The sequence below is a fragment of the Strigops habroptila genome, chromosome 16, assembly GCF_004027225.2.
Source record: "Strigops habroptila isolate Jane chromosome 16, bStrHab1.2.pri, whole genome shotgun sequence".
Taxonomy (NCBI): Eukaryota; Metazoa; Chordata; class Aves; order Psittaciformes; family Psittacidae; genus Strigops; species Strigops habroptila.
Genome location: NC_044292.2, coordinates 1,920,657 through 1,947,009, shown reverse-complemented (window position 1 = coordinate 1,947,009; position 26,353 = coordinate 1,920,657). Strand labels below are relative to the sequence as shown.

Genomic DNA, 26,353 nt, shown 5'->3' with positions numbered 1-26,353 from the left:
CCCACCGCAGTGCACGCTCGTGTGCTCACACGCACCCTTGTGAGCTCACACTCACGCCCTTGCAGGCCCATGTACGTGCGCCCTGCATGGCAGAACCGTGCCATGCACTCACGCTTCCATGCACACCTGCGCGCACTCACACGTGTGTTTGCACTTGCAATCTCACACTCACTTGCACTACCAGGCGCTTGCACTCTCAGTCCCTCGTGCTCTTGCACGCTCACGCATTGCTACAGCAGGAGACACTTGTGCACTTGCATTCCCGTGCACTTTTGTACTCTCACGCACTTGCACTCTCGTTCACTTGCACTCTCAGGCCCTCGTGCTCTTGCACACTCATGCATTGCTACAGCTGCACTCAGACACTTGTGCACTTGCACTCCTAGGCACTTGCGCACTTGCACTCCCGTGCTCTTGCACGCTCAGGCCCTTGTGCTCTTGCACGCTCGCGCATTGCTGCAGCCGCACTCAGACACTCGTGCACTTGCACTCCCAGGCACGTGCACCCGCACCCTCGCGCTCTTGCACGTTCCCGCGCGCCCTCGTGCACACCGCGCGCTTGCACACGCACGAGCACGCGCGCCCCGCGGTCACGTGGCCGGCGAGGGGCCGGGCCTGGCGCCGCGCTGCCGGCCCCCCCTCCCCTTCCTCACCCTTCCACCCACCCCGTCGCTGTGGCAACCGCGTGGGGTCGCTGCGCGCATGCGCACTGCGTCCGGCCGCGCTCCCGCCGCCGGCCCGCAGAGCCCGGCCCGGCCCGGGCTTCCCTCCGCTCCCTCAGGCTTTGCCTCCCGACACCTACAGGTTTACCTCAGCTTTTCCCTCGCCCAGCCCGCGTTGGGCTGCTCCGCGCTCCCCACAGTCACCTCAGGCTGTCCCGCGCAGAGCCTCCCCCCGGCCTGCCCTCGTTCCCCCTCAGCCTGGTTCCAAGACTCCCCTTTCCCCTCATCCCGCCCCCCAGGCTTTCCTCCTCCGTAGCCTCCCCTTCCCCATGCCGAGTTGTGGGGGGCTCTATCCCCTCGGTGCCCCCAGCACATGGTGAAGCCCCCTGCATGCAGGGCTGCAGGCCCCGGGGTTAGACTTGCCCCAGCCCCACAGGCTCCCCCCAGTGAGCGTGTGTGGGGTTGAGCTGGACCTTGACTAAATGGCCTCGGAGGCGGTGAAGGTGATCGTGCGCTGCCGGCCCATGAATGCCCGTGAGAGAGCTCTTCGCTGCAAGGTGGTTGTGAGCATGGAGAGCACCCGGGGCCAGTGCTTCCTCCAGAACCCCGCCGCCGCCGGGGAGCCCCCCAAGCAGTTCACCTTCGATGGGGCGTACTGCCAGGAGCACAGCACGGAGCTGATCTACAACGAGATTGCCTACCCGCTCGTGGAGGTGAGTGGTGCCCCAAGCAAGCCAGGCACGCAGGGTCACAGCCAACAGGAACAGGCTGCCTAGGGCAGTGCTGGAGTCACCGTCCCTGCAAGTGTTCACACACTGTGTAGCCGAGGCCTCAGTGCCATGGGTTAGTGGTGGCCTTGGCAGTGCTGGGGAATGGTTGGACTTGATCTTAAAGGTCTTTTCCAGCCTGGCTGATTCTACGATTCTATGGCCATGTAGCTCAGGACATGGGCTGAGGAGTTTCACATAGATAGGTGATCCCCAAGTGACATGGTTGATGGACAGAACCAGCCCTGTTTGCTGCTTCAAAAGGCTTAGCTGCAACCCTGGGGTGGGCAAAACAGCATCCCAGGAGTAGGCTGGGAAATTGGGAAGAAAACCAACTGCTTCAGCAGCCAGAGGGGCAGTGAGGATAGAATTACACTGAATTGTTTTAGGCGGATGTTTATGTGAAAGATGAAGCCCCTGAGCAGGCCCTAGAGATGGTGGCTGGGTAGAAACTGCAGTGGAAGGTGATGTGGGAAGAAGGGGTAAATGAGACTCCTAATGGCTTCAGGGATATTTTTACTGCCAAGTGAGAATCCTTGGAGAAGACAGGGAACCTCAGGCTGCTTTAGAGTAGCAAAATGAGAGGGGATCCATTTGCTGCATGGCAAACAGCTAGGGTGAGGACGGAACCAGTTAAGGAAAAAAAACCCCAACATCCCCCCAAAGAATCCAGTTTTGTTAGGAGAAGAAAGAGGGATAAAATGGCTAATGGTATTTTTAAGATGGACGTTCCTGGTCATGAGAACAAGCAGGGTCTGAAACAGTAGGTTATTAGAGTAATAGTTGGGGGTTTCTTATTTAAACCTTAAGAAATCCAAATATCTAATGTTCCTCCGATGCTTCTCTGAAACAGGAACACGTGAAGGTGAGGCTTTCTTTCAGCTGGCTCTCCAAGAGAAAACAGCTCTAAACTAGAGACCATCCCTTTGGCCACCCTACAATCAGCTGGCATTCTATTTGTGTCTCTGGTTTGCACAAGACTTTTCTGCCCTATGACAAAAATATTCTGCTATTCTCAGTGTTGTCAACTGCCCTTCCACTTTTCAACACCTGCATTTCGTCAGGTTTTCCATGTATAAGCTAGCAGAATGTGTTATTTCATTGTTATACTCTGATGACATGTGAAGCTCAAGTAGTTGTTCGATGTTTATTTCCAGCTCTTCCTCTAAAATACCTTTTTTGAGGTGGGATTGAATCTGGACAGTGCATTTCCAGTTACCCAAGGCTGAGGATGATGGCTTTTCTGTTTGTCCTCCACATCCAGGGTGTCACCGAAGGCTACAACGGCACCATATTTGCCTATGGCCAGACTGGCAGTGGGAAGTCATTCACCATGCAGGGAGTTGTGGATCCTTCTGCACAGAAAGGCATAATTCCCAGGGCATTTGAACACATTTTTGAGAGTGTGCAGGTAGGTAACAACATGAAAGAGATCCTGTTGTAAGACGGTGTGATAAATAGATGTTTCTTGTGTCATAACCTGAGAAACGAGTGCTGATCACACTCAGGAGCAAGAATGGGGCCAAGCTTTGGGGTACGCTGCCTTTCCTAAAGCTGAGGCTCCTATACAGTCAGATGAGCTGCACCCTCATCTCTGAGACTTCATGGGCTCACGCTTGAGGTGTTTAAGGACCAAAAGTCCCTATAAGGAGTGTGTGGAGTGGTTACACCTGGGAATGAAATGCTAGCAGAGATTTGATGAAGTGCTGAAGGCACCCAGCTGGCACTGAGGGCTACGTGGGCTGCCTGCTTGCCTCTATTTGGAGAAGCTCACCTGAAAATCCTTCTTCTTTGGTGCAGTGTGCTGAAAATGCCAAGTTCCTGGTGAGAGCTTCCTACCTGGAGATTTACAATGAAGACATACGAGACCTTCTAGGAGCTGATACCAAGCAGAAGCTGGAGGTGAGGTGGAGTCAATGTGTCTTAGTTAGGAAGTGCTTTAATTTCCTCAGATAAGTGTTATCATGGATGTCTCATAGAAGTGCAATAATACGCTCTGTCAGAAGCTGAATGCCAGACTATGAAACCATAGTGATAAATATGGAAGCTAAGAGGAGATTTTGAGGGACTTTCGTGAAGGTTTAGCAGCAGGAGGAACAGGATCCAGTCAGACATGTCCCGTGTGGCCCACTGGATTGCGGCCGGTAGCTTAGTGTGAAAGTCATTACTGGACAAGGATGGAATAAAGTGTTGATGGGGCAAGTTCTTCCTAATCCTCTTCCTCTCGCAGCTGTCTCTAAAGCAGGAGGATTCTGTGCCATACAAATCTGATGCAGTGTAGCTGTGGATGATCTCATCATCTGTCTAAAACAAAAAAGGCTGATCCTTCTTTGAGAGGACGCAGCAGACACTGTTCCCCATGGGCACGTATGGGGAAGGCAGGCTGTTTCCAGGAACACAGGACGGAAAACAGTCCTGAAATCCTAAGCAGGGGGCTGATTTTTCCTTCTTGGTGACTGTGCAGATCTCTTTGCATGTATTCCTGGAGAGAGCTGCAAATCTCCTGTCCAATTTCCCTCCCTGCAGGACTGCCCTGGTGAAGAAACCCGAGGCTCTAGCACCATCTGCTGCACGGGAGATGGTGACAGACCCACCTTCCGCGGCAGATGTGTTATTTTACTATGGCTTTAAAGGAGGCAAACCCCTCTCTGCTCCATGATCCAAATGTGCTCGGCCTGTGTGTGTGGAAGGGAGGGTGGGAGAAGGGGACTGGCTGGTTCAGAAGGCACTTGCTGCAGTTTCCCAGCTTTTGTTCCACATCAGCAGTGACACCAGTTTCCATGACGACTGCAGTTGGCACTGGGAGGGCAGGAGTTGGGCAGAACAGTTGCCAGGGTAACACCATCCCACTGGTGACAGCCTCTGCTTGTTGCTGCCTCCACCCAGTAATTAGGGGACTTGTGTCCTGTGGAGAAAGAAAAGCCAGACTGACCCCCCTGCTTTCTTCTGTGTCACTGAATCATAGAATTAATCACAGAATCCCAGAGTGGTTTGGGTGGGAAGGAACCTTAACGCTCGTCCAGTTCCAACCCCCTGCCACAGGCAGGGACACCTTCCACTAGAGCAGGTTGCTCCAAGCCCCTGTGTCCAACCTGGCCTTGAACACTGCCAGGGATGGGGCAGCCACAGCTTCTCTGGGCACCCTGTGCCAGCGCCTCAGCACCCTCACAGGGAAGAGCTTCTGCCTCAGAGCTCATCTCAATCTCCCCTCTGGCAGGTTAAAGCCATTCCCCTTGGCCTGTCCCTACAGGCCCTTGTCCAAAGCCCCTCTCCAGGTTTCCTGGAGCCCCTTTAGGCACTGGAGCTGCTCTAAGGTCTCCCCTTCAGGAGCATTCTCTTCTCCAGGCTGCCCCAGCCCAGCTCTCTCAGCCTGGCTCCAGAGCAGAGCTGCTCCAGCCCTCGCAGCAGCTCCGGGGCCTCCTCTGGCCTTGCTCCAGCAGCTCCACGTCCCTCTTGTGCTGTTGCCCCAGAGCTGGATCAGGACTGCAGGGGGGGTCTCCCCAGAGCGCAGCAGAGGGGCAGGATCCCCTCCCTGAGCTGCTGCTCACGCTCTGGGGGTGCAGCCCAGCACACGGTGGGGTTCTGGGCTCAAGCGCACACTGAAGCCGGGTCATGGGGAGCTTCTCACCAACCAGCATCCTTCTCCTCAGGGCTGCCCTTCATCCAGTCTCTGCCCAGCCTGTAGTTGTGTTTGGTATTTCCTGTGTCCCACAATTCTCCTCCAAAGTCCCATTTCTGTTTGTTCTTTTGCCTTTTAACATCAGCGACTGGTGACTCTGAAGCCCGCAGTCGTGTCCGTGGTGTGAAACCCTGTGAAGAGCAGGTTTTACAGAGCTCTGTAAGGAAATGGCCCTGTCAGTCTGTGGTGGAATTAAACAGCCATGTCCTCTGTTGGCTGCTCCTCAGGCACTTCGCAGCATCCTCAGATACAGCTGGGCCAGCCACAGGGTTCTCTGATAGCACATGCAAAAGTCCCAGTGTATGAACACTGGCTATGATTCTGTAACTGGGTTCATTCTGGGCAGTCACAGCTTTAGAACAAGGCTGAAATCCTGCCTGGTTTAGTTTCCAGCCACTTCCACTCAGTTCTGTGCAGAGTTTTTAGCAGCAAACACTCTATTTTACATCGCTTCTTGTGGCAAGTGCATCACTCGAGTATCTGAGGCTCTTCTCTGGGAGTCACACTGCCAAATGTGGCATCTATCGCTCCGTGACACCCAGTCATGACAAGCATATCCCAGCTGCCACCGTAAAAATAGACTTTTGGTTATGAACTCAGCAGATGTGGGGTGTATCATAGCTATTGAAAATGAATCCAGCTCCTTTGAGATTCCCAGTGTGGAGGGGGCAGGTGGGGGAGTGCAGGATCTCCATTGTTTTGGGGGTTTTATGTAGGCTTGATGGGTCAGTCAAGATGTGGAACAATTAGTCATTTATTGGATGCGGGATGAAGTTTTTCTTCTGCGTGATCAATAATTGCTGAAAAGCTGCTGTTTGGTATTTAACGCTCTGTCTCCACCCAGGTGCCTCAATAGGATTTAAGAGCATCTTAAAAATGAACTAATCTGGAGAAAAATCCTGAGAGTGCTGGGTGTGACTCTGAGAGTTTTGTCAGCGGGATCAAGCCGCCCTCTCAGAGCGGAGGGGTTCAGCACAGCACCAGTGACAGTGCCTGTGACTGCCGAATCTGTGCTTTGCTTTTAAAAAAAGCTCCCTATGAATGAAGAGATACTGGAGCCTTTGCCATAATAGGTGAAAAACATTTCAGTTCTCTTTTAAAATGCACAGCTTAATAACAGGGGAGGCAGAAGGCGGCTCAGCACAGAGACCCTGAGTTCCTCATGGCCTGGAAGATGTCTGAATTAATCAGCAAACTTTTAATTCTTTTTCCCTGCAGAGCCATGAAACTGGTTCCTTCTAAAAAGAAGGTTTTATTCCTCCTTCAGAAATACTAAGGCTTTTTGGTGGCAGTCAGATACGTTTTTGCTGTAGTGCTGTTTAACTTCACATGCAAAACTCCCATAGCTCTCAAGCTTCCAGTTCCCAGCATAACTTCCTGCAGTCTCGGTGTGTCTTGTTCTAACCTGTCTTGTGTTCTCTCTGTTTGCAGCTGAAGGAGCACCCAGAGAAGGGGGTGTATGTGAAGGGGCTCTCTCTGCACACCGTGCACAGTGTGGTACAGTGTGAGCAGCTCATGGAGACAGGCTGGGGCAACCGAGCCGTGGGTTACACCCTCATGAATAAGGACTCGTCCCGCTCCCATGCCATCTTCACTGTCAACATGGAGATCTACACTGTAGGTAGGTAGCTGGGTGTGCTGTGGTAGGCCAGAGCCTGGCAGAGCACAGGATCTGTGTGGTCTGCCCAGTCACCCCACAGCTAAACTGAGAGCCTTATGGTTTTAGGTCTGGTAGACATCAGAATTGTGCCCTGGTGTGGACATTCTTCACAGTGTGAAATGGTTTAGTAGCCAAAGCCTTTTTCTTTTCCTTGATTGCCCCTTGGGAGTGAAATGTCTTACACTCAAACTGGGAACATATTTAATTTCTCCTTCCATTCCTTTATCTTCTCAAACCTTTATCTCCAGTGAAGAGGGCTAAATCTCACAGCCCATACTGTGGCTGGAGAAACTTCTATCATCACTTGTCTCGTCTGCCCTCCTTTGCAATGCAAGTCAGATCATTTCATGCAACGGTTCCTCCACTGAGCTTAATCATCGGGCTCATCTTTTAAAGACAGAATAAAAGAATCCTTTCATAATGTTTTAGTGAATAATTTTCCTTTCTCAAGCATCTTATTTCCATTGGCATTTCTTTAGCTGATGAAGCTGCCTTGCTTGGTCTGAACACGGACCTCAAAAGGGTTTTTTCTGAGACTAAGAAAGGAATTAGTCTCCTATATTCTCTCTTGACCCCACTGAGGCTGCAAACAATTTGGCTTCGTTTTCTTCAGCTGTTTCAGTCATGGGAAAGTTACACAATGTCTTCCTAAATTGTGGTTCCAGATGTTGGTGACGAGACCTCATTTTCCTCTACCCAAAATATGGAGGGGGAGGGGAATTTCTCAATTAGCACAGCCAGTGGATGCTAATCCCTGCACTATGTGGGTCCATAAAATCCTAACTTTAATCCTAACAAGGAAAAAGAAACATTTACACTCTTTTGTGTCCCAGATTGGTGCAGGGCTCTTAATTTAGCTTGAATTTCTCTGATTTAAAGCTTTGAAAACTTGTTACATGGAACAGGGTGGCAGGTGGGAAACTTGCTGCTTTGGCAGTTAAACGGGAGACAGCTGGAATACCTGAGGAGAAAGTTGTGGGTTCAGGCACAACCCCTGTGACTGGATGGTTCTACTTGTGTCATCATTAGTTGAAACAGCTAATGAAGTTGGTGTTTTTGTTGTCATCTTCAGGCTTCATGAAGAGGTGCATGGAGTAGTTCAAACTTATTTTCCAGTTAAACCTGTAGTAAATGATAATTTACAGGGAGTTGCTGCTTTGAAGGATCTCTTTGCAATTATGTGGACTAAAATTACTCATTTTTAAAGCACCACATTCAGGAATTATGGCAAATATGAGGCTCTCTGGCTGCAGATGTTTGAGATGTGCAAGTTACCATCAGTATTTTTGCTGTAGTTAAGAGCAGCAGATGTTTGATTCCTTTACGTTGTGCTTAGGGATTCATTTGTTAATGAGAAGGACCATGGCCAGTGCTTGTGCAATGGGCTGTATGAGTATGAGACAAGCCTTTGAGACTTTGAGGCTGCTGCAGGCATTTAGCAAGAGCCTGGGGACCTTGTCACACCATGGAAACCAACCCACTGAGCTCCAAGACTGAAACAAACAGACACCCTGGGCAAAAGGACTGGCAGGAACCAAAACTGCTGTTTAATTGCCTCTCAGTGTTAACATAAACTGGGGGAAGGAGGAAAAAGGTCAGAAACCCTTTTTGTGATTGTCCACCCAGAAGAGATAGTGAGAGGTGCTCTATTTCAGCTCCATCTGTTTTTTTTCCCCCAGTCCTCCCATGTCTTGACACACCAGAAAGATCTAGAGTGAAACAAGTTTGCTCAGTGGCAAATGATAAGTCCCACAGTTAACAATCTATTGCTCTAAGTGGGGAAATACCCTGTGGCAATAAAATTTAGGGTTCTTTTTAAGGGCGAGTTTACCTGTGAACTTCTCACTTTCCCCCATGCATCAGATTATTCATTGCTCAAGTTAGGTATTGTCCACAGCCATAAATCTTAACTCTGACCCAACTCAAGGCTGGGATTTGTAGAAGTCTCTCTGGAAAAGGCTGGACTTGGTTAAAACCTTGATGTTTTCTCTGCTTGAAGCACTAAAGGAGCTCTTCCCTTAAATTTAGCCTGCAATCTTAAGAATGGTTGGGATATGCTTAAAACAGTAGTCTGGGATCTGGGAATGTGTGTCCAACTCTTTGCTCTGCATGAGGCTGGGAAAGTTAAGTTAGCCAGTGAAACTGAGGGCTTCCTAAAGCAACTGGATGCATATCACACAGAATTTGTGTCAACACATAATTCCAGCCTCAAAATGCAGGTCAGGAAGTGTGACACATGTGCACACAGGTACCTGGGGAGCCAGCTGTAACTTCAGCTCATGTCTTCTCTTGCCTTAAAACATTATGATGGGAATGGCACCGGCTCACTAGGCCTGTCTCCTCACTCACTGAGATCTGTCTCCTCATCCGGGTGGTTTGGGCTGAGCACCGTCCCAATTTCATGCAGTCATGGTCTGACCTTGTTACTTGTGTGGAATTCTAAACACTGTGGAAATATGTGGAGAGGGTGTGTGTGTGTGTGTGTGTGTTCAGAGCTCACTGGGAGAGTAAAAACAGGCATGAATTTTTACTGTGCAAGATCTCGTTCAGGGAAGCACTAAAAACATGTTAAGGTGCTTTGTCTTAAGAAGGGCCTAACCTGGAATCGTTCTCTTGCAGATGAGCGAGGGCAGGACCACCTCAGGGCTGCAAAACTCAATTTAGTGGATCTGGCAGGAAGCGAGAGACAGTCAAAAACTGGAGCCATGGGGGAGCGGCTCAAAGAGGCCACCAAAATCAACCTCTCCCTCTCCGCTCTGGGCAACGTCATCTCAGCCTTGGTTGATGGCAAGTGTAAGCACGTCCCCTATCGAGACTCCAAACTGACCAGGCTGCTGCAGGACTCCCTTGGGGGAAACACCAAGACCCTGATGGTCGCGTGCTTATCTCCAGCTGATAACAACTATGACGAGAGCCTCAGTACATTGCGCTATGCTAATCGAGCCAAAAACATCAAGAACAAGCCCTGTATCAACGAGGACCCAAAGGATACTCTGCTGAGGGAGTATCAGGAGGAGATTAAGAAGCTGAAGGCCATTCTAGCTGAACAGATGGGCGTGAATAATTTGGCAGGTAGGAGAGCCCTTAGTAGCTGCAGAGGTGTTTTATCTTTAACAGGAAAAAGGGTTTTACGCAGAAAATGCTCACTGGATTTCACCTCAACCCGTCCCTTACCTGTTGGAGGAAGAGTTCTCCATTCTGGTAATGGACTTTTCCTTCACTGTTGCCAAATTGAGCTCATTCCACTGGTAAAAACCATCTCAATTATCCAGTATTTTTAGTAATGACTGATTTAGTTAGAAAATGACATGATTCAAATCCTTGATTCTTCTTGGTCATTCCGGATAGAATTTGGTCAGTCAGAGAAGAGATTTCAGCTGGCATAGCAAAAACAAGCTGTGAAAGAAATAACAATGTAAAATTCTTTATTAAATATATATATATGTTTTCAAAGTTAGCGTTCAGCCCCTGTTCTCCTACGTTGGGAATTTCTGGTGCTACAAGAGTTTTGCCTGCTGCTTACAGAGAGCAGCACTGTGCTCCCATCGAGGATTCAGCCCAGCCTCAGCAGAGATGCTCCTTGCTGTAAAGGAGTAGCAAATGCAGGAACAAATAGGTAAGAACAGACTTAGGGAGCTGAATCCCCTTTTGGGAATCATCTCCACAAAAAAAAGCACAACTTCAAGCAGAGCAATCAGACTGTGAGATTATTTTTTCCCCTTTTCTGCCACCTTTCAGAAACATCTGTGAAGAATGAAGGCAATTTCCTTGCACCTTTCATCTCCTTCCCAGTGTCTCTTATCTTCCAAACCTGTTAGCACAGCCCTGGAAAACATTCTCCTGTTATTCTGTGAAGGAGATTAGATTTATATTCACTTTAATATACCTGAAGCTTACTCCTCTCCCCCTCTGCTCCGCGCTGACTCCTTCTCTCCCGCACCTACAGAGGCACAGGCCAGTGGGCGTTTTGGCAGCACAGATGCTGGCACACGAGCACAGTTTAAGGGAGCACATGGATTGTGATGTTCTTTGCCAGCAGCCAGGTTCTTTGTTCCATTTCCAGGCGTTCTACAAACAATCCCACCCAGAAATTGGGAGTGATTTTTGTTTCTGCTTTACTTTGTAGGGCTTCTACCTGCTGAGACTGCTCACCTGGCAGCGAAGCCACCTCCCCTCCTCAAACCCCAAATAGATCTTGAAGCAGAGAAGCAGCTGATCAGAGAAGTAAGTCAAGAGGAGGTATCCTATGTTGTCTTTGACTAAGGCTTGTGGAGTTTTATAATAATCATTACAAGTACGGTGTAGGGCTGTGTGGTTCAGCCTTTTCAGAACTTCCTGTACTACTTCTTCCTATACTTCTTCCTGCTTCTGTAGGAGGCTGACAAGAAAGCTGGAGAGGGGCTTTGGAGAAGGGCCTGTAGGGACAGGACAAGGGGAATGGCTTTAACCTGCCAGAGGGGAGATTGAGATGAGCTCTGAGGCAGAAGCTCTTCCCTGTGAGGGTGCTGAGGCGCTGGCACAGAGTGCCCAGAGAAGCTGTGGCTGCCCCATCCCTGGCAGTGTTCAAGGCCAGGTTGGACACAGGGGCTTGGAGCAACCTGCTCTAGTGGAAGGTGTCCCTGCCCATGACAGGGGTTGGAAGGAGGAGCTTTAGGGTCCCTTCAACCCAAACCACTCTTCGATTCTATGATACTATTTTGGGCTTCTCCTATGGACAGAACTTGTGCTGATGGAGGCCTTGTTTACAGTGCTGCTTTCTCTCAGCATTGTTCCCACCTTTCTGGAGATGAATTAGAATGGATTCCCAAGAAGAATTTTTGAAATGAAACTTAGATTCCTCCTTTCAGAGGAGGGAGAAATGGGGAGGAGGAAAGCAGTAGTCAAAGATGTTAGGAACAGTACAAGGGTGAAGATGAGGAGGGGATACAGAGCCAGGAGGAAGAATGAGGAGTTTGGGGCTAGAAGGAAATAAAACTCTCTCCTTGCTCTTTAAGAGCTCCTTCCAGGGCACCACATCTGCCCAAGACGGCGGTTTCTAGGGATAAGTAGTCCCCCTCCATCATTACTGTGGTGACTTAAGTCACAGAAAAAGTCAGTGAATCCAGGTGGGAATGTTTTATTGGGGTGGACATGAGATGTGACCACGATGGGACCTTGTGCGCAGTGACAGGGCTGTTGCAGCAGGCTGTGTGCTGTGCCTTTCAGGAGTACGAGGAGAGACTGGCCCAGCTAAAGGCCAGCTACGAAGCGGAGCAGGAGTCCCGGGCCCGCCTGGAGGAGGACATCAGTAGCCTGAAGACTCACTACGATCTCAAGCTGTCTGCTCTGGAGGAGAACCTCAGGAAGGAAGCAGGTGTGGACGAGGCAGGTGGAGGGTGTGAGCCAGGCTGAAGGTTCCCTCATGCTTTAGGCAGGAGCTGCTTTTGCTAAGTCAGATTTGGGGCAGCCACTTTAAAGTGGCAGCAACTGCTACTGCAGCAAGTGGCACCCCCAGCAACAGCAGCCCCTGCTCTCAACCCCCCCTTATCGGCAGCAGGAGCAGTAACTCTGGCTCTCCATAAGACTTTATCCCAGCTTTGTCCTCTTCACTACTTTCCTGACTTCCTTTTCCTGTCAGGACTGGTCTGGCCCTGCCCTGTAAGCCTTGAGGTGATGAAATGTGATTTCTTTGCCCAGAAAAGCTGTGAGTTTCTTCTGTCTGAGGGCAGGTTTCTCTGGAGCAGGGGTCTGAGCTGCAGGGGTGACTGGTCTCAGCAGGCGCTGCTCTGTCCTGATCCCATCGGCTTTGCACAACTCACACATCCAAGATGAGGGTGGCTGCTGCAGTCTGTTCCATTGCATGGAAATGGGATGCAGCCCTTGGTCTCCTGCTGGATTATCACCACCATCGCTCTGCTGGAGGGTGCATATTCCTCTCACATACCTATAAACTGCTGCCAGCTCTCCTCTTCATTACTGCTTTTCATTTACACTTCCGCAGTGCCTCCGAGCACATTTTGCAATGTGCTTGTACAGCACTTGCCACCCAATATTAATTCCTGAACCTATATCCTTCATTTTTGATGCTATCACTCTCTAAGGCAAGAGGATTTTTTCCCCCACACCCCATCTGATGGGGTGTGCCACCCCTCAGCCTTTGAAATAGATTATTTGTGTGTGACCACCTGGACCTGCCTCTCCCAGCCCTCTAAAATCTGTGTTCCTTACCTGATACGCCCTCTGGGTATATAAAACCCCCGATGGCTTTTACTGACCATCATAAGAAGGTAAATAACAGACCTTTTCCTTCCAGACACATCTTTTCTAGTGTTTGGTGAAGACTTTGTGTGATGTTTTCCCAGGTTTATGCTCAATTTTGCAGCACTTGTTACTGACATTGTGGCTATTTCCTTTTTTACTCTTCAGCTGCCACAAGGACTGAAACTGCTCCTGATGAGCCACCTTTGCCCAAAGACACTGTTGCTGCAGCAGATGAAGAACCAAAGCCAGTCCAGGTACCCCTCAGGCTTCTTCTCCTCACCAGGTTGAATAAACCTGGGTGGGCAATGTCAGTGCTCTGGTGCTTGCTCTTTTCAGAGCTGCGGCTTTTGGTTTCCTCTTGTCCTCAGGGCCCAGCAGCACCTCAGGCTGTCCAAGACACCGGTGGTGTGAGCAGGAGGAGTGCTGGCACAGGGCTGGCTGTCACTGCTGAGGGGATGGCTCTGCCTGCAGACCAGCAGCAGGTTCTTGCCAGGTCAGTGAACTACGCCAGCACTAACTGCCTCCTGCGCACGCAGGTGAGAGACAGCCCTGTTCTTCCCCCGTATTACAACTGTTGAGCTTCAGCTCACAAAACCAGGCAGATACATGTTCTTTACCCCAAAATTAACTTTGTCCTATTTGGGCAGATAAATAGCTGTTAGCTGCAGCGTTCCTGATGCCAAGTGCCAGAATTATGAGAGAAAAGGTCTGGAGATGTCTGTGTCAGCAGCTGTGGAAGCAAACAAGTGTGCTTTCCTGCTCCCTGAGCCTGCCTGGGTCGCAAGGCAGGGAGGTCTCTTCCTTCTCTGGCTTTCTGCAGGTGTAGTTTATGAGGAGTTTATAAAGTTGAGCCTTGGTGGTTGCTGACAGAACTTAAGTGCCCAAAGAGGTTTTGGGGGCAGCCTCCTCTTCCTCTTGGAAAGGGTTCTTGAGGTCTCCAATACTGGTACAAGTAGTACTCTGCTGCTTGCTGTGTCTGCAAGCAGGAGGAGGAGAGCGTGTCCTCTACCATGCTGTCTTGTCATTGAGGTCACTTCTGCCTCTAATTCTTACACCTGACAAAATTGTGTCAGGTGAAATTTTGGTGTCAGGCACAACTGACACCAAAATTTCCCAATAATCACATTTTAGGGGCAGCACTAGACTCAGGGCCTGGGGCACCTCTCCAGCATGAGGCTTGAGACTCATGCTTGGCCTGTCTCGGGGGCATCCTCTCTTCAAGGTTTTCCTCTGGGCAAGAGGCATCTTGAGAGAATTCCTTTAGAATTCCTTTAGAACTCCTTCCAGAGTACAACACAGCACACTGACACAGCATGGGGGTTAAGGGCTGGTTCAGAAATACCCGCTTTAAGCAAATTCTGCTGATTGCTCTCTTTTAATCCATTGTGTGGAATTATATTAAAATTAGAAATACTCAACATAAGATAGATTGTAGATGATAGAGTTTGGGTTTGAACAGTTCTGTGGGGTTTAACCAGTCTTTCAGCTTTACTGTGAGCTCCTGTGGTGCAAGTTCACCCTGTTGGGGCTCTCCCAGCTGAAAAAAGGAGCTATTAAGAAATCTCCAGTAGCAGTGGCTGTAATTTGAGGGCAATTCTGTCTGTCAGTGGAGAGCTCTCCAAAGAAACGGGTGTTGTGACTCTAACACTCCTATTGCAGCGTTCTTTTTTTGTGACAAAGAAGTGGAAAATGCTTTTCTAATTCTGCTGTTAACACCAGAGCTTTGTGCAGATGAGGCAGGAGGGTTTGGTTCTGCAGGAGTGGGGATTAGCAAAGCTGCCTGTTAAAAGCACTGCACACCAGGCCGGCTGCGAAAGCTCAGATACTCAGCAAAGGTTCAGTCGTGTATTAAGCAAAAGAAACTAAAGGCTACTTGGCAGGCACAGTAAAGTACAATAGCAGGTCTCACTCTGGTGGGGTGAACTCTTTTGGGTGGTTTGAAGGTGATTAAGAGGTTACTATCAGCAGAGGTTTGATCAGCAGTGGGCTTTTGTCTGACTGGAGCCAGCGCTGGCCAAGCTGAGCTGTCTGCTCTGCTGCAGGTCCTTGTGCAGACAAAGAGAACAGCTCTGGAGCAGGGCTTTATTTCCATCTCAGAGCATTCAGGGACATGAGATGAGTTTGATTTCAAACATGGGTTCGTGGCAGCCAACTGGGTTGAAAACTGGCTGGTTGGGAAAGCCCAAGGAGTAGTGGTAAATGGTGTCACATCTAGTTGGTGACCAGTCACTAGTGGTGTCCCTCAGGGCTTGGTGTTAGGGTGAGTGTTGTTTAATATCTTCATTGATGGTCTGAATGAGGGGATTGAGTGCACCCTCAGGGAGTTTGCACATGACACCAAGTTGGCTTCAAGTGTTGATGTGCTGGAGGGTGGGAAGCTCTGCAGAGGGATCTGGACAGGCTGGATCCATGGGCTGTGCCAATGGGATGAGGTTCAACAAGGCAAAGTGCCGGGTCCTGCACTTGGGCCACAACAACCCCCTGCAACGCTCCAGGATTGGGGCAGAGGCTGGAAACTGCTCCTGGGAAAGGACCTGGGGGCGCTGATTGATGGAGCCAAACATGAGCAGCTTGTGCCCAGGCAGCCGAGAAGCCACCAGCATCCTGGCCTGTATCAGCACCAGTGTGGCAGCAGGGCCAGGGCAGTGACTGTCCCCCTGTGCTGGGCACTGGTGGGGCTGCACCTCGAATCCTGTGTCGGTTCTGGGCCCCTCACTGCAAGAGAGACATTGAGGTGCTGGAGCGGGGACAGAGAAGGGAACGGAGCTGGTGCAGGGCCTGGAGCACAAGTGTGATGAGGAACGGCTGAGGGACCTGGGGGGGTTTAGTCTGGAGAAGAGAAGGCTCAGGGGGGACCTTCTCGCTCTCTGCAACTGCCTGACAGGAGGATGGAGCCAGGAGGGGGGTGGTCTCTGATCCCAAGGAACAAGGGATGGGACAAGAGGAAACAGCCTCAAGCTGCACCAGGGCAGGTTTAGATGGAGCTGAGGAACAATTCCTTCCCCAGAGGGTGCTCAGGCATTGGAACAGGCTGCCCAGGGCAGGGCTGGAGTCACCGTCCCTGCAAGTGTTCACACCCCGTGTAGCCGAGGCCTCAGTGCCATGGGTTAGTGGTGGCCTTGGCAGCACTGCGGAACGGTTGGACGTGAGCTTAAAGGTCTTTTCCAACCTGGCTGATTCTATGATTCAAGCAGCAGTGTTGAGGTCCCACAATTCACCAACCTGGCTGATACTGCCCCAAAAAGGAAACTGTACCATCTATACCACTCCCTACCCACCATTTAAAATATTTGTGTCATTTTGGCTTGCTTTTAGAGTCTTTGAAAACAAGAAAGAAAAAATTGAAATATAAGAACTTATCAATATACATTTCAATAAGAGTTTAAATATAAATTTCAGAAAACAGGGTTTTTAAAAAGAATCCTCTGTGTGTAGATACAGATTTCCGGATGTAATTGTTGGCAGAGGTGCTGGGAGTAACGTGTTTTGCCTTGGGGCCAGAGAAACTTAATAGAATCATAGAATCATGGTGTGCTTTGGGTTGGAAGGGATCTAAAGCTCCTCCAGCTCCAAGCCCCTGCCACGGGCAGGGACACCTTCCACTAGAGCAGGTTGCTCCAAGCCCCTGTGTCCAACCTGGCCTTGAACACTGCCAGGGATGGGGCAGCCACAGCTTCTCTGGGCACCCTGTGCCAGCGCCTCAGCACCCTCACAGGGAAGAGCTTCTGCCTCAGATCCAACCTGAACTTCCCCTGTTTCAGTTTGAACCCCTCACCCCTTGTCCTATCACTACAGTCCCTGATGAAGGTCCCTCTCCAGCATCCTTGTAGTGCCCTTCAAACACTGGAAGCTGCTCTGAGGTCTCCACGCAGCTTCTCTTCTCCAGGCTGAACAGCCCCAATGTTCTCAGCCTGTCTCCATACAGGAGGAGCTCCAGCCCCTGATCATCCTTGCGGCCTCCTCTGGACTTGTTTCAACAGCTCCATGTCTTTATGTTGAGGACACCAGCACTGCACACAGTGCTGCAAGTGGGGTCTCATGAGAGCAGAGGGGCAGGATCACCTCCTTTGACCTGCTGCTCACACTTTGGGGATGCAGCCCAGCACACGGTGGGGTTCTGGGCTCAAGCACACACTAAAGCCAGGTCATGTTCAGCTTCTCATCAACCAAAATAAAAATGGGATTTGCCGTGGTTAAATCTCATCAGACATCACTATTTTCTGCACTACATCTTCCCAAACATCATCCAGGTAAGGACACACATCCCTGGATCTCTGCCTGGCTGTGCTGAGGGCATTTCCCTTTCCCAGGCTGCAGGTGCTGGAGCAACAGGTAGTAGGGGGGGAGCAGGCAAAAAACAAGGACCTCAAGGAGAAGCACAAGCGCCGGAAGAGATATGCAGATGAGCGGCGCATGCAGCTGGTGGCAGCGCTGCAGCAGGCGACCGAGGACAGCAGTGACTGGGTGCTGCTCAACGTCTACGATTCCATCCAGGAGGAGGTTCGAGCCAAGAGCAAGCTTCTGGAGAAGATGCAGAGAAGGGTGAGCAGCTCCCTCTCCTCTCCTTCCTCCTCTGTGTACTTTCTCTTTAGGCTAAGGAGGTGTTTTAGGGCAGTATGTTATGAAGTGATGCCGGCTGTGCCAAACACTCCACGTGTGTTAGTCCCTATAAGCCCGTTTGCACATGTTTCTATGAAATCCCAGATTCAGCAGCCCTCAGGGCAGTGAATTAAGTTGGTGAAACCCCAAATACCACCCATTTTAAAGGCTGGTCTCAGTGTGTGGCACTGCCTGGAGGATGATTAGGCAGAAGTTCTTCCCTGTGAGGGTGCTGAGGCGCTGGCACAGACTTTTCCCAGAGAAGCTGTGGCTGCCCCATCCCTGGCAGTGTTCAAGGCCAGGTTGGACACAGGGGCTTAGAGCAACCTGCTCTAGTGGAAGGTGTCCCTGCCCATGGCAGGGGGTTAGAGCTGGATGAGCTTTAAGGTTCCTTCCAACCCAAACCAATTTGTGATTCTATGGCTCTATCATGTCTGGTGGTGTCTGGTGACGAGAGAGGATGCAACTCCCTCTGCTGACGTGCACGATCTATCGCACAGCTTCCTCCAGTTCTCATCAGCTCATTGCAGGAAGAAATTACCCCGACAAAAGTGTTCTGGGGGGATGAAACATAAAGAAATATAAAATACATAAATACAAAAGCAACACTCTTAAACTTTAGGCACACCTGAAAACCAGGTTTGCTCTGATGAGGCAGAATCAGAGGAAGTTCCAGAAAATCTCTGTGTGTATAGTGCTAAATCTGCATGTTAAGAACTTGCTTTATTTTGGTATTTAGATAATCAAAGAAATATTTCCTGAGAATTATTTTCCTTTTTCATCAGTGTTAGGAACTTCTGAGGCTTTCTTATCCCTGGATGGAGACACACAAGTGAGATGAACTCAAAGACTCGACTCTGTGGGGAAACTCAAGAAATCTTTTGTTTAAATCCAATGTGGAATAACCTCTCCACCCAAATCCCATCCTAATTCTTAGCTATAAATCAGAAATCTTCCCAAATATTAAAGCTTTTGTGTGTGTCTCCATCCCTCCACTTGCCAAATCCCTGTGCTCTCTCCTTTGTAACCCCAATGATTTATTTTACATCCCAGCTACAAGCCGCCGAGACCGAGATCAAAGACCTGCAGCTGGAGTTCGAGCTGGAGAAGATCGATTACCTGAGCACCATCCGCCGCCTGGAGCGAGACCTGATGCTCTGCCAGCAGCTGCTGGATCAGGTGCAGCTGCTCGTCCGCCGCGACTGCAACTACAGCAACCTGGAGAGGATCAAGCGCGAATCCATCTGGGATGAGGAAAACGGCTGCTGGAAAATTCCAGAGCCTGTCATCCAGAAAACCCACCTGCCTGCAGGTAACAGGAGCGTCCCGATGGCGCTGCCGGGCTCGGCAGAGCGCGTTCGGGCTCTGAAATCTCCCATGTACAGAAAGTCTGTCTGGAATGTTTGTGTAAGAACATGGATCCTTTGGGAATCTCTGTGAGTCTCATGGTCGGGGAGCGGTGCTGAGATCAGGAGAGCATTAACTGAGCCTTTAACACCGGTCTCCTCTCCAGCAGTTCCAGCCCTGCCACAGCCCAGACCTTCCCACGACAGCCCCTTGGCCGAGAGCAGAGAGCCAGCGGTACGGCACGTTCCTCCTCCCTTTCCCATCGTGTTTTACCATTTTGCCCCATTCCCAAGCCACACAACCCGCAAGCTAGTGCAGGGCCTGGCGCTGGTGACAGCATTTTCCACCTCCAGCCCGAGGAAGACCGCTACAAGCTGGTGCTGAACAGGAGCGACAGTGAGACCATCGCCTCCAACTACTTCCGACCGCGGCGCACCAGCCAGATCCTGCACCCTGACCCGACCCCAACCCGAGGTAATCCCGGCTCTGCCCCTGCAGCGGGACTTCCCCTTCACTTTCCTCACTTCAGTTTTGAGGGAGAGCTTTTTGGCCCAGCTGCCCTGATTCAATAGGGGGTTTTGGGGCAGGACGGGGCCGTTTCCGTGTCTCCCAAAAGGGAGATGCCCACCAGGCCCCTTCCCTCCTCCCGCAGCCGCCCCGGGACCCGAGGCGGCTCTGGGTGCCCGGCCCCGACCCTTCCGCCTCCAGGCCCTGGTCCTCGCTCCCGCCACCGCCACCACCAAGCGCAAGAAGGGCTCCGGCGGGCACCGCGTTTGACTCCGCCGCTGCTGACGGGCCCGGCAGCGCGGGGAGTCGCCAAATCTCCGCAGTTTTGCACCAAAACGCCCCTGCTCTACAGCAGGGTGCGGGACACAGGTGAGCTCGCTGTCGCCGTGGTCCCCCGCAGGCTGTACCCTGCGCCGCTGCAATAAACCAGTCTGACACCGCCATGCGAGGTCTTTTACCGGGCTCCTGCCTCCTCCCGTGCGGGGCACCGCGACCGCCGCCGCGCTGCTACGGCAGCCTAACGGCGACCCGCTGATTGGCCGGCGGCGAGGAGCTGTCTGTCGCTGATTGGCCGTGGTGGGCGCGGCTCCTCGTTCCGATTGGCTGCCCTCTCCCGCCCTCTTCCGGGGGGAAGCTTGGCGCCGGTGAGCAAGATGGCGGCGGCCGCGCTGGGTCTGTGGTGGCTCCTGGCGGCGGCGGCGGCGGCGGCGGCCGGCGCTGAGGGGGGACCCCGCACCCTGGTGCTGCTGGAGAACAGCAACCTCCGCGACACGCACTCGCTCTTCTTCCGCAGCCTCGCGGGTAGGGCTCGGGGGGGCGGCTGGGGACCCCGCGCCGGACTGAGGGAGGAGAACGGGGTCCCCTGGTGAGGCTGAGGGAGGAGGCTGGGGTTCCCTGGGGCTGAGGAGGTGTTTCCTCGCTCCTGCCTTGGCTCTAGATCCCTTACAGCGTTGGTCCCTGCTTGATGGGTGTCATCCGGGTGTCCTTGCAACAAAGGGGCTCTCCATGGGCTTGATCCCCTTTGGTTTTACGTGGGAACACCCCAGCGGTGCTCCCATAAAACTCCACCTTTCCCTCCAAACACAGTTCATTGGGGAAATAAACCCCGGGATCTTGATGCTGCTTTGCTGCTCTATGTGTCAGTTTTGTGACATGCTAAATTGTCAGTGTTGTGTCGTGGCTGCAGACAGGGGCTTCGATCTCACCTTCCGCACGGCGGATGATGCTGGCCTGTCCCTGATAAAATATGGAGAGTTTCTGTACGACAACTTGATCATCTTCTCGCCCTCCATAGAAGGTAAATACCAGAGCACTCTTGGAGCATTTTTGGAAGGGGATTTTCAACTGTTCTGTGAATTTTAATCAAATCTTATGCTTTAGATGTTATCCTTTTTGCCAGTAGCAAATTGCAGATGCACCTCAGGCCTTTAGCAGAGGTTCTTTCAGCCATGAGAGAAATGATTTGGTGTTTTGCTGTGCTTTCGTTCTGCTGTGGTGTTATTTCTGAGAACTGGTCATCAATTTCTGGTGTGTGCTTTCAGATTTTGGTGGAAACATCAACGTGGAGACAATCACGGCCTTCATTGATGGCGGTGGCAGCGTCCTTGTCGCCGCCAGCTCGGACATTGGTGAGTACAAACATTCACCAGAGCTAATGGGGGTGTTTCAGCCACTTCTTGTAACGAGCACCTCTGCTGCTTATGCTCTGCAGTGAACAAATAGTTTATTTGTCCTTCTGTGAGTTCCTGCAACAAAAATGGTGTGAAAACAGTTTCTTGTTGTGAAGGTTTGTACTGTGAGGAAGCGGGTGATAAACAGCTTTTACTGACGTTTTAGCAGGGATTTAGCTGAAGGAGGTTGTGTTGCTCCTCAGGGTTTGGCTGGTGGAGTGCAGAATGCATGGCTCTGAGCTGAATTTGCTCTTTATTTTGAGTGCTGAAACTGTCATCACGTCCTGAACATGCTGCATAACAGAGAATCTGCTTTGTCCTTCCAGGTGACCCGCTGCGAGAGCTGGGCAGCGAGTGTGGGATCGAGTTTGATGAGGAGAGGACAGCTGTCATCGACCATCACAACTATGATATATCCGACCCAGGCCAGGTACATAGGTTTGCCTTGGTGATTTGGGTATTTTCAATTAGAACTGTGGTGTAAAGGTTTAGGGATGAATCTTCTGTCCTTGTTTTCTCTTTTTTCTTCCACCTGTTTTCTGTTCTCCCGCCTTCCTCCCAGGAAAGTCGTAAGTAATCATAGAATCATGGAATAATTTGGATTGGAAGGGACTTTAAAGCTCCTCCAGTTCCAACCCCTGCCATGGGCAGGGACACCTTCCACTAGAGCAGGTTGCTCCAAGCCCCTGTGTCCAACCTGGCCTTGAACACTGCCAGGGATGGGGCAGCCACAGCTTCTCTGGGCACCCTGTGCCAGCGCCTCAGCACCCTCACAGGGAAGAGCTTCTGCCTCAGAGCTCATCTCAATCTCCCCTCTGGCAGGTTAAAGCCATTCCCCTTGGCCTGTCCCTCCAGGCCCTTGTCCAAAGCCCCTCTCCAGGTTTCCTGGAGCCCCTTTAGGCCCTGGAGCTGCTCTAAGGTCTCCCCTTCAGGAGCCTTCTCTTCTCCAGGCTGCCCCAGCCCAGCTCTCTCAGCCTGGCTCCAGAGCAGAGCTGCTCCAGCCCTCGCAGCAGCTCCGGGGCCTCCTCTGGCCTCGCTCCAGCAGCTCCACGTCCCTCTTGTGCTGTTGCCCCAGAGCTGGATCAGGACTGCAGGGGGGGTCTCCCCAGAGCGCAGCAGAGGGGCAGGATCCCCTCCGTTGAGCAGGAGCGCTGCCGTGACACTGCAAAGCTCTGCACGTTTGGGATCTCTTCTCTCACATCCATATTTCTGAATTTCCAGGGTTTAATCTTTCAAATTACAGTTTCTGATGGTCTCTGTGTCTCAGGCAGTCCCACCACTATTAATGTGGGGTTTGTACCACTCCGGAGTGTCTGTGTGGAGAGTATCACCTGCGGGTGAAGTGCCTCAGGCAAGCAACTGTGGCTCCTCGGGTGTGGGAAGGGAGATTTTCAGTCCTCGAGATCAGTGTAGAAACATACATGTTTCTAATTTTTCTCCCTTGGTATCATCCAGTACTTTAATATCAAAGCCTATATTAAGGTCTGATCTAAAAATACTCCTCTAATTTTTATTTAAATGCAACTGTTGCAGCAAGATGTGGATGTTGTCCTACTTTGCTAAATACGGGCAAGTAAAATACTCGAGGTAGTGCTGTCTTCATCAAAAGGTGATTTACATTTCCTCGTGTATTAGTATTAATTTGATCATGATTGAAAAAATAATGGTTTTTTTACTTTTTAATTGAAATATGTCATTTGTCCAACAGCTGCTCAGTTGTAATGGGCTGTAAAACCAAAACTAACTGTCAGTTAAGACAAGAAGCTGTGAGAGCCTGACATGAACCCTCCTGCCCTGCAGCACAGTGACACTGTTCTCTCTCCTGTTTCTCCCAGCACACACTCATAGTTGCGGACACTGAAAACCTCCTGAAGGCCCCCACCATCGTGGGGAGAGCAGCACTGAACCCCATCCTGTTCCGAGGAGTTGGGTGAGCCAAGTGGGAGGGAGGAGAGGTGCTGGTGGTTGGGGAAGAGGAGTGAAAATGGGTGTGCTGCGAAGTAAGCGTGGGGTGAGCGGCTGTGACTCTAAACAGGGCCATCTCTTGGTTTCAAATGAAAATAAAGTCTCCAGAGCGGCTCAGTCCTTGACTTAAGAATGTTTCTTAACATAAATCACCAAAGCTTGACTGGATATCTCATGGAAATACTTAATTTCTGGGTGTGTGCAAGCTCGGCCTTGCTGCATCTGAGGGTGGTTGGGTGCCGGAGTTGGTGGCTGTGTGACCCTCTGTGGGGGCCCCGGGGTGTCTTTGTGCTGCTCATTGTGCCTCTCCCTGCAAGGATGGTGGCTGATCCTGACAACCCACTGGTACTGGATATCCTGACCGGCTCTTCCACCTCTTACTCCTTCTTCCCAGATAAACCCATTACTCAGGTACGTTCTGTTACTACTTCTCTTCTTTTGAGCTTCCACAATTAAGTCCCTCAGATTTCAGCCACTTGGGAACATCCCCGAGTGTTTCATCTCCTTGAAAGGCTCAGGCTGTTGTCTGTTTTCTGACAATGCCCAGCTGAGAATCTTCCTCTTTGCTTTCTTTTGGTGGCAAAATGTCCTGTGTGAGGGATGCAATGGAAGAAAACCCTGCCCAAATCGCCTCTCCATGTCCCGTTCCAGCAGCTGTGAATCCCAGCACTGGTTATTCCAAGCTCTTCTTGGTTTCTCCTTAATCACAGGCTGTGCCAGCTACTATCCCACCCCAACGCAAACCAGGGATTAACTCTTCTTTAATCATCCCCACATGGGCTAAACTCCCTCCTAAACACGTTCCTTTTCAGTACCCACACGCGGTGGGGAAGAACACGCTCCTGATCGCCGGACTCCAGGCCCGGAACAACGCCCGTGTGGTATTCAGTGGATCCTTGGATTTCTTTAGTGATGCCTTCTTCAATTCTGCTGTGCAGAAAGCGACTCCTGGCTCCAAGAGGTACGTTGGCTCCCTGGCTGAGGAGTATCTGGGGAGCTGTTCAATGAAGAAAATCCAGCAAATATTCATGTTCACAGTGGAAAGTTTTAATTAAATCATAGAATCATGGTGTGGTTTGGGTTGAAGGGACCTTAAAGCTCATCCAGCTCCAGCCCCCTGCCCCGGGCAGGGACACCTTCCACTAGAGCAGGTTGCTCCAAGCCCCTGTGTCCAACCTGGCCTTGAACACTGCCAGGGATGGGGCAGCCACAGCTTCTCTGGGCACCCTGTGGCAGCGCCTCAGCACCCTCACAGGGAAGAGCTTCTGCCTAAGAGCTCATCTCGAATCTTCCCTCTGGCAGGTTAAAGCCATTCCCCTTGGCCTGTCCCTACAGGCCCTTGTCCAAAGCCCCTCTCCAGGTTTCTTTAGGCCCTGGAGCTGCTCTAAGGTCTCCTCTTCAGGAACCTTCTCTTCTCCAGGCTGCCCCAGCCCAGCTCTCTCAGCCTGGCTCCAGAGCAGAGCTGCTCCAGCCCTCGCAGCAGCTCCGGGGCCTCCTCTGGCCTCGCTCCAGCAGCTCCACGTCCCTCTTGTGCTGTTGCCCCAGAGCTGGATCAGGGCTGCAGGGGGGGTCTCCCCAGAGCGCAGCAGAGGGGCAGGATCCCCTCCCTGAGCTGCTGCTCACGCTCTGGGGGTGCAGCCCAGCACACGGGGGGGTTCTGGGCTCAAGCACACACTGAAGCCGGGTCATGGGGAGCTTCTCCTCACCCAACACCCCCAAGTCCTTCTCCTCAGGGCTGTTCTCCATCCAATATTTTGCTTGAGATTACCCCAGGTGTGATTGGGGTAACACATTCCTCTGGCCTTTTGGAACAAAGTGCTTTGAGAAGTAATTCCCTCCCTTCACCCCGGATCTCTTTGTGTTGCTTTCACATCCATTAATGGTTTGGGTTTTGGCACACGGTGTGGTTTTAGGGCATGGCTGCTGTGCTTTCCCAGCATTCCTTCATCCATAGGTACTCACAGACGGGTAATTACGAGCTGGCCATTGCCCTGTCCCGCTGGGTGTTCAAGGAAGAGGGAGTGCTGCGCGTCGGAGCCGTGTCCCACCATCGCGTGGGGGAACTCACACCTCCCAGTGCCTACACCGTCACCGACCTCGTGGTACGGCTGCCCGCTTGGGAGGGGACCTGGGAACTCGGGATGGGTTGAGGTTCGTTTTCAGGCATCACTCATTAACTTCCCCTGTTGTGGGTTTGTTCCAGGAGTACAGCATTGTCATCGAGAAGCTTTCTGATGGCAAGTGGGTCCCCTTCGATGGAGATGACATTCAGCTGGAGTTTGTCCGCATCGATCCCTTTGTGCGGACCTTCCTGAAGAGGAATGGTGGGTTCCCCCAATGCCCTGGCCCTGCTAGGGGCCCGATCCCACCCCTCACTGCTGTCACCTCAGTGTCACCATCACCTCAATGTCACCATCACCTCGGCATTACCACTGTCTCTTTCCAGGTGGCAAGTACAGCGTGCGCTTCAAGCTGCCGGACGTCTACGGCGTGTTTCAGTTCAAGGTGGATTATAACCGCCTGGGTTACACCCACCTCTACTCCTCCACCCAGGTGAGCCAGGGGGGTTTAATCACCCAGCGGGGTGGGTTTATGGGGTGCTGGACTTGAAGGGCTGCTCTGTCCCCTCCCAGGTGTCCGTGCGTCCCCTCCAGCACACGCAGTACGAGCGGTTCATCCCCTCGGCGTACCCGTACTACGCCGGTGCCTTCTCCATGATGGTCGGTCTCTTCATGTTCAGCATTGTCTTCCTGCACATGAAGGAGAAGGAGAAATCCGACTGAGCTCCCTATGGAGCGAGAAGAGCCTCTTCCCTGGCGCTGGGCTGCACTCGGGCCTTTTGGTTGTATCCGTGTGAGGACTGGTAGGTGCCAGACACACCCTGGATTTGTATTTGGTCTTTTTATTTTTACACAGAGCAAGGATTAATAGGAAAGAAAATAAAATTGGGGGGCGACAGGGATGGAAATCTGTCCCTGAAGTGTCTGCAGCCCTGAAACCACGACAGTTCCGGCGCTCTTCCCTCATGGATTCGTGACCGTTGTCTCGCGCTGCTGTTGGAATGGTTTTGGTTTGACATTAACTCCCTTTTCCAAAATAAAGTCTTGTTCCTGTGTCCCCAGGTGGAAGCTGAGTGAATTCACCACGTCCCTGCGGCAGCTCGGGGTGTCCCTTGGGTGGGCTGTGAGGGAACAGTCAGATGGTGCAGGGGCTGGAGCGTGCTGAAAGGCAAAAAGGGGGAGTCTGGGGTGCATGGA

The 26,353-nt window shown here is 51.5% G+C and overlaps 2 protein-coding genes and 1 long non-coding RNA gene across 5 annotated transcripts; 2 read left to right on the top strand and 1 right to left on the bottom strand.

Moving 5' to 3' along the window:
• Positions 1-702: 702 nt before the first annotated feature.
• KIF17 (kinesin family member 17) lies at positions 703-19,915 on the top strand. Of its 3 annotated transcripts, none has more exons than XM_030507916.1 (14): positions 703-1,375; positions 2,694-2,840; positions 3,230-3,331; positions 6,540-6,729; positions 9,388-9,840; positions 10,895-10,992; positions 11,974-12,121; positions 13,174-13,262; positions 13,377-13,501; positions 17,319-17,550; positions 18,661-18,919; positions 19,124-19,188; positions 19,308-19,428; positions 19,663-19,915. In XM_030507916.1, exons 1-14 carry the CDS (start codon positions 1,145-1,147, stop codon positions 19,884-19,886), a joined length of 2,484 nt encoding a protein of 827 aa, XP_030363776.1. In that variant the 5' UTR covers positions 703-1,144; the 3' UTR covers positions 19,887-19,915. The 3 variants fall into 3 exon arrangements, with proteins under 3 accessions (XP_030363776.1, XP_030363775.1, XP_030363777.1); XM_030507915.1 differs by having other exon boundaries at positions 19,121-19,188; XM_030507917.1 differs by having other exon boundaries at positions 19,121-19,188; positions 19,607-19,904.
• Positions 17,935-19,991, bottom strand: LOC115617445. The gene is made up of 3 exons (XR_003994598.1): positions 18,910-19,991; positions 18,727-18,825; positions 17,935-18,163 (listed from the first exon to the last, which is right to left on the bottom strand). It is a non-coding gene; the product is annotated as an uncharacterized LOC115617445 (long non-coding RNA).
• On the top strand, positions 19,864-26,217 carry DDOST (dolichyl-diphosphooligosaccharide--protein glycosyltransferase non-catalytic subunit). Its single transcript, XM_030507918.1, has 11 exons — positions 19,864-20,262; positions 20,648-20,758; positions 21,003-21,089; positions 21,458-21,561; positions 22,967-23,061; positions 23,414-23,507; positions 23,909-24,057; positions 25,051-25,198; positions 25,300-25,420; positions 25,543-25,649; positions 25,730-26,217. The coding sequence occupies exons 1-11, from the start codon at positions 20,115-20,117 to the stop codon at positions 25,877-25,879; spliced, it is 1,314 nt and encodes a 437-aa protein (XP_030363778.1). The 5' UTR covers positions 19,864-20,114; the 3' UTR covers positions 25,880-26,217.
• Positions 26,218-26,353: the final 136 nt, after the last annotated feature.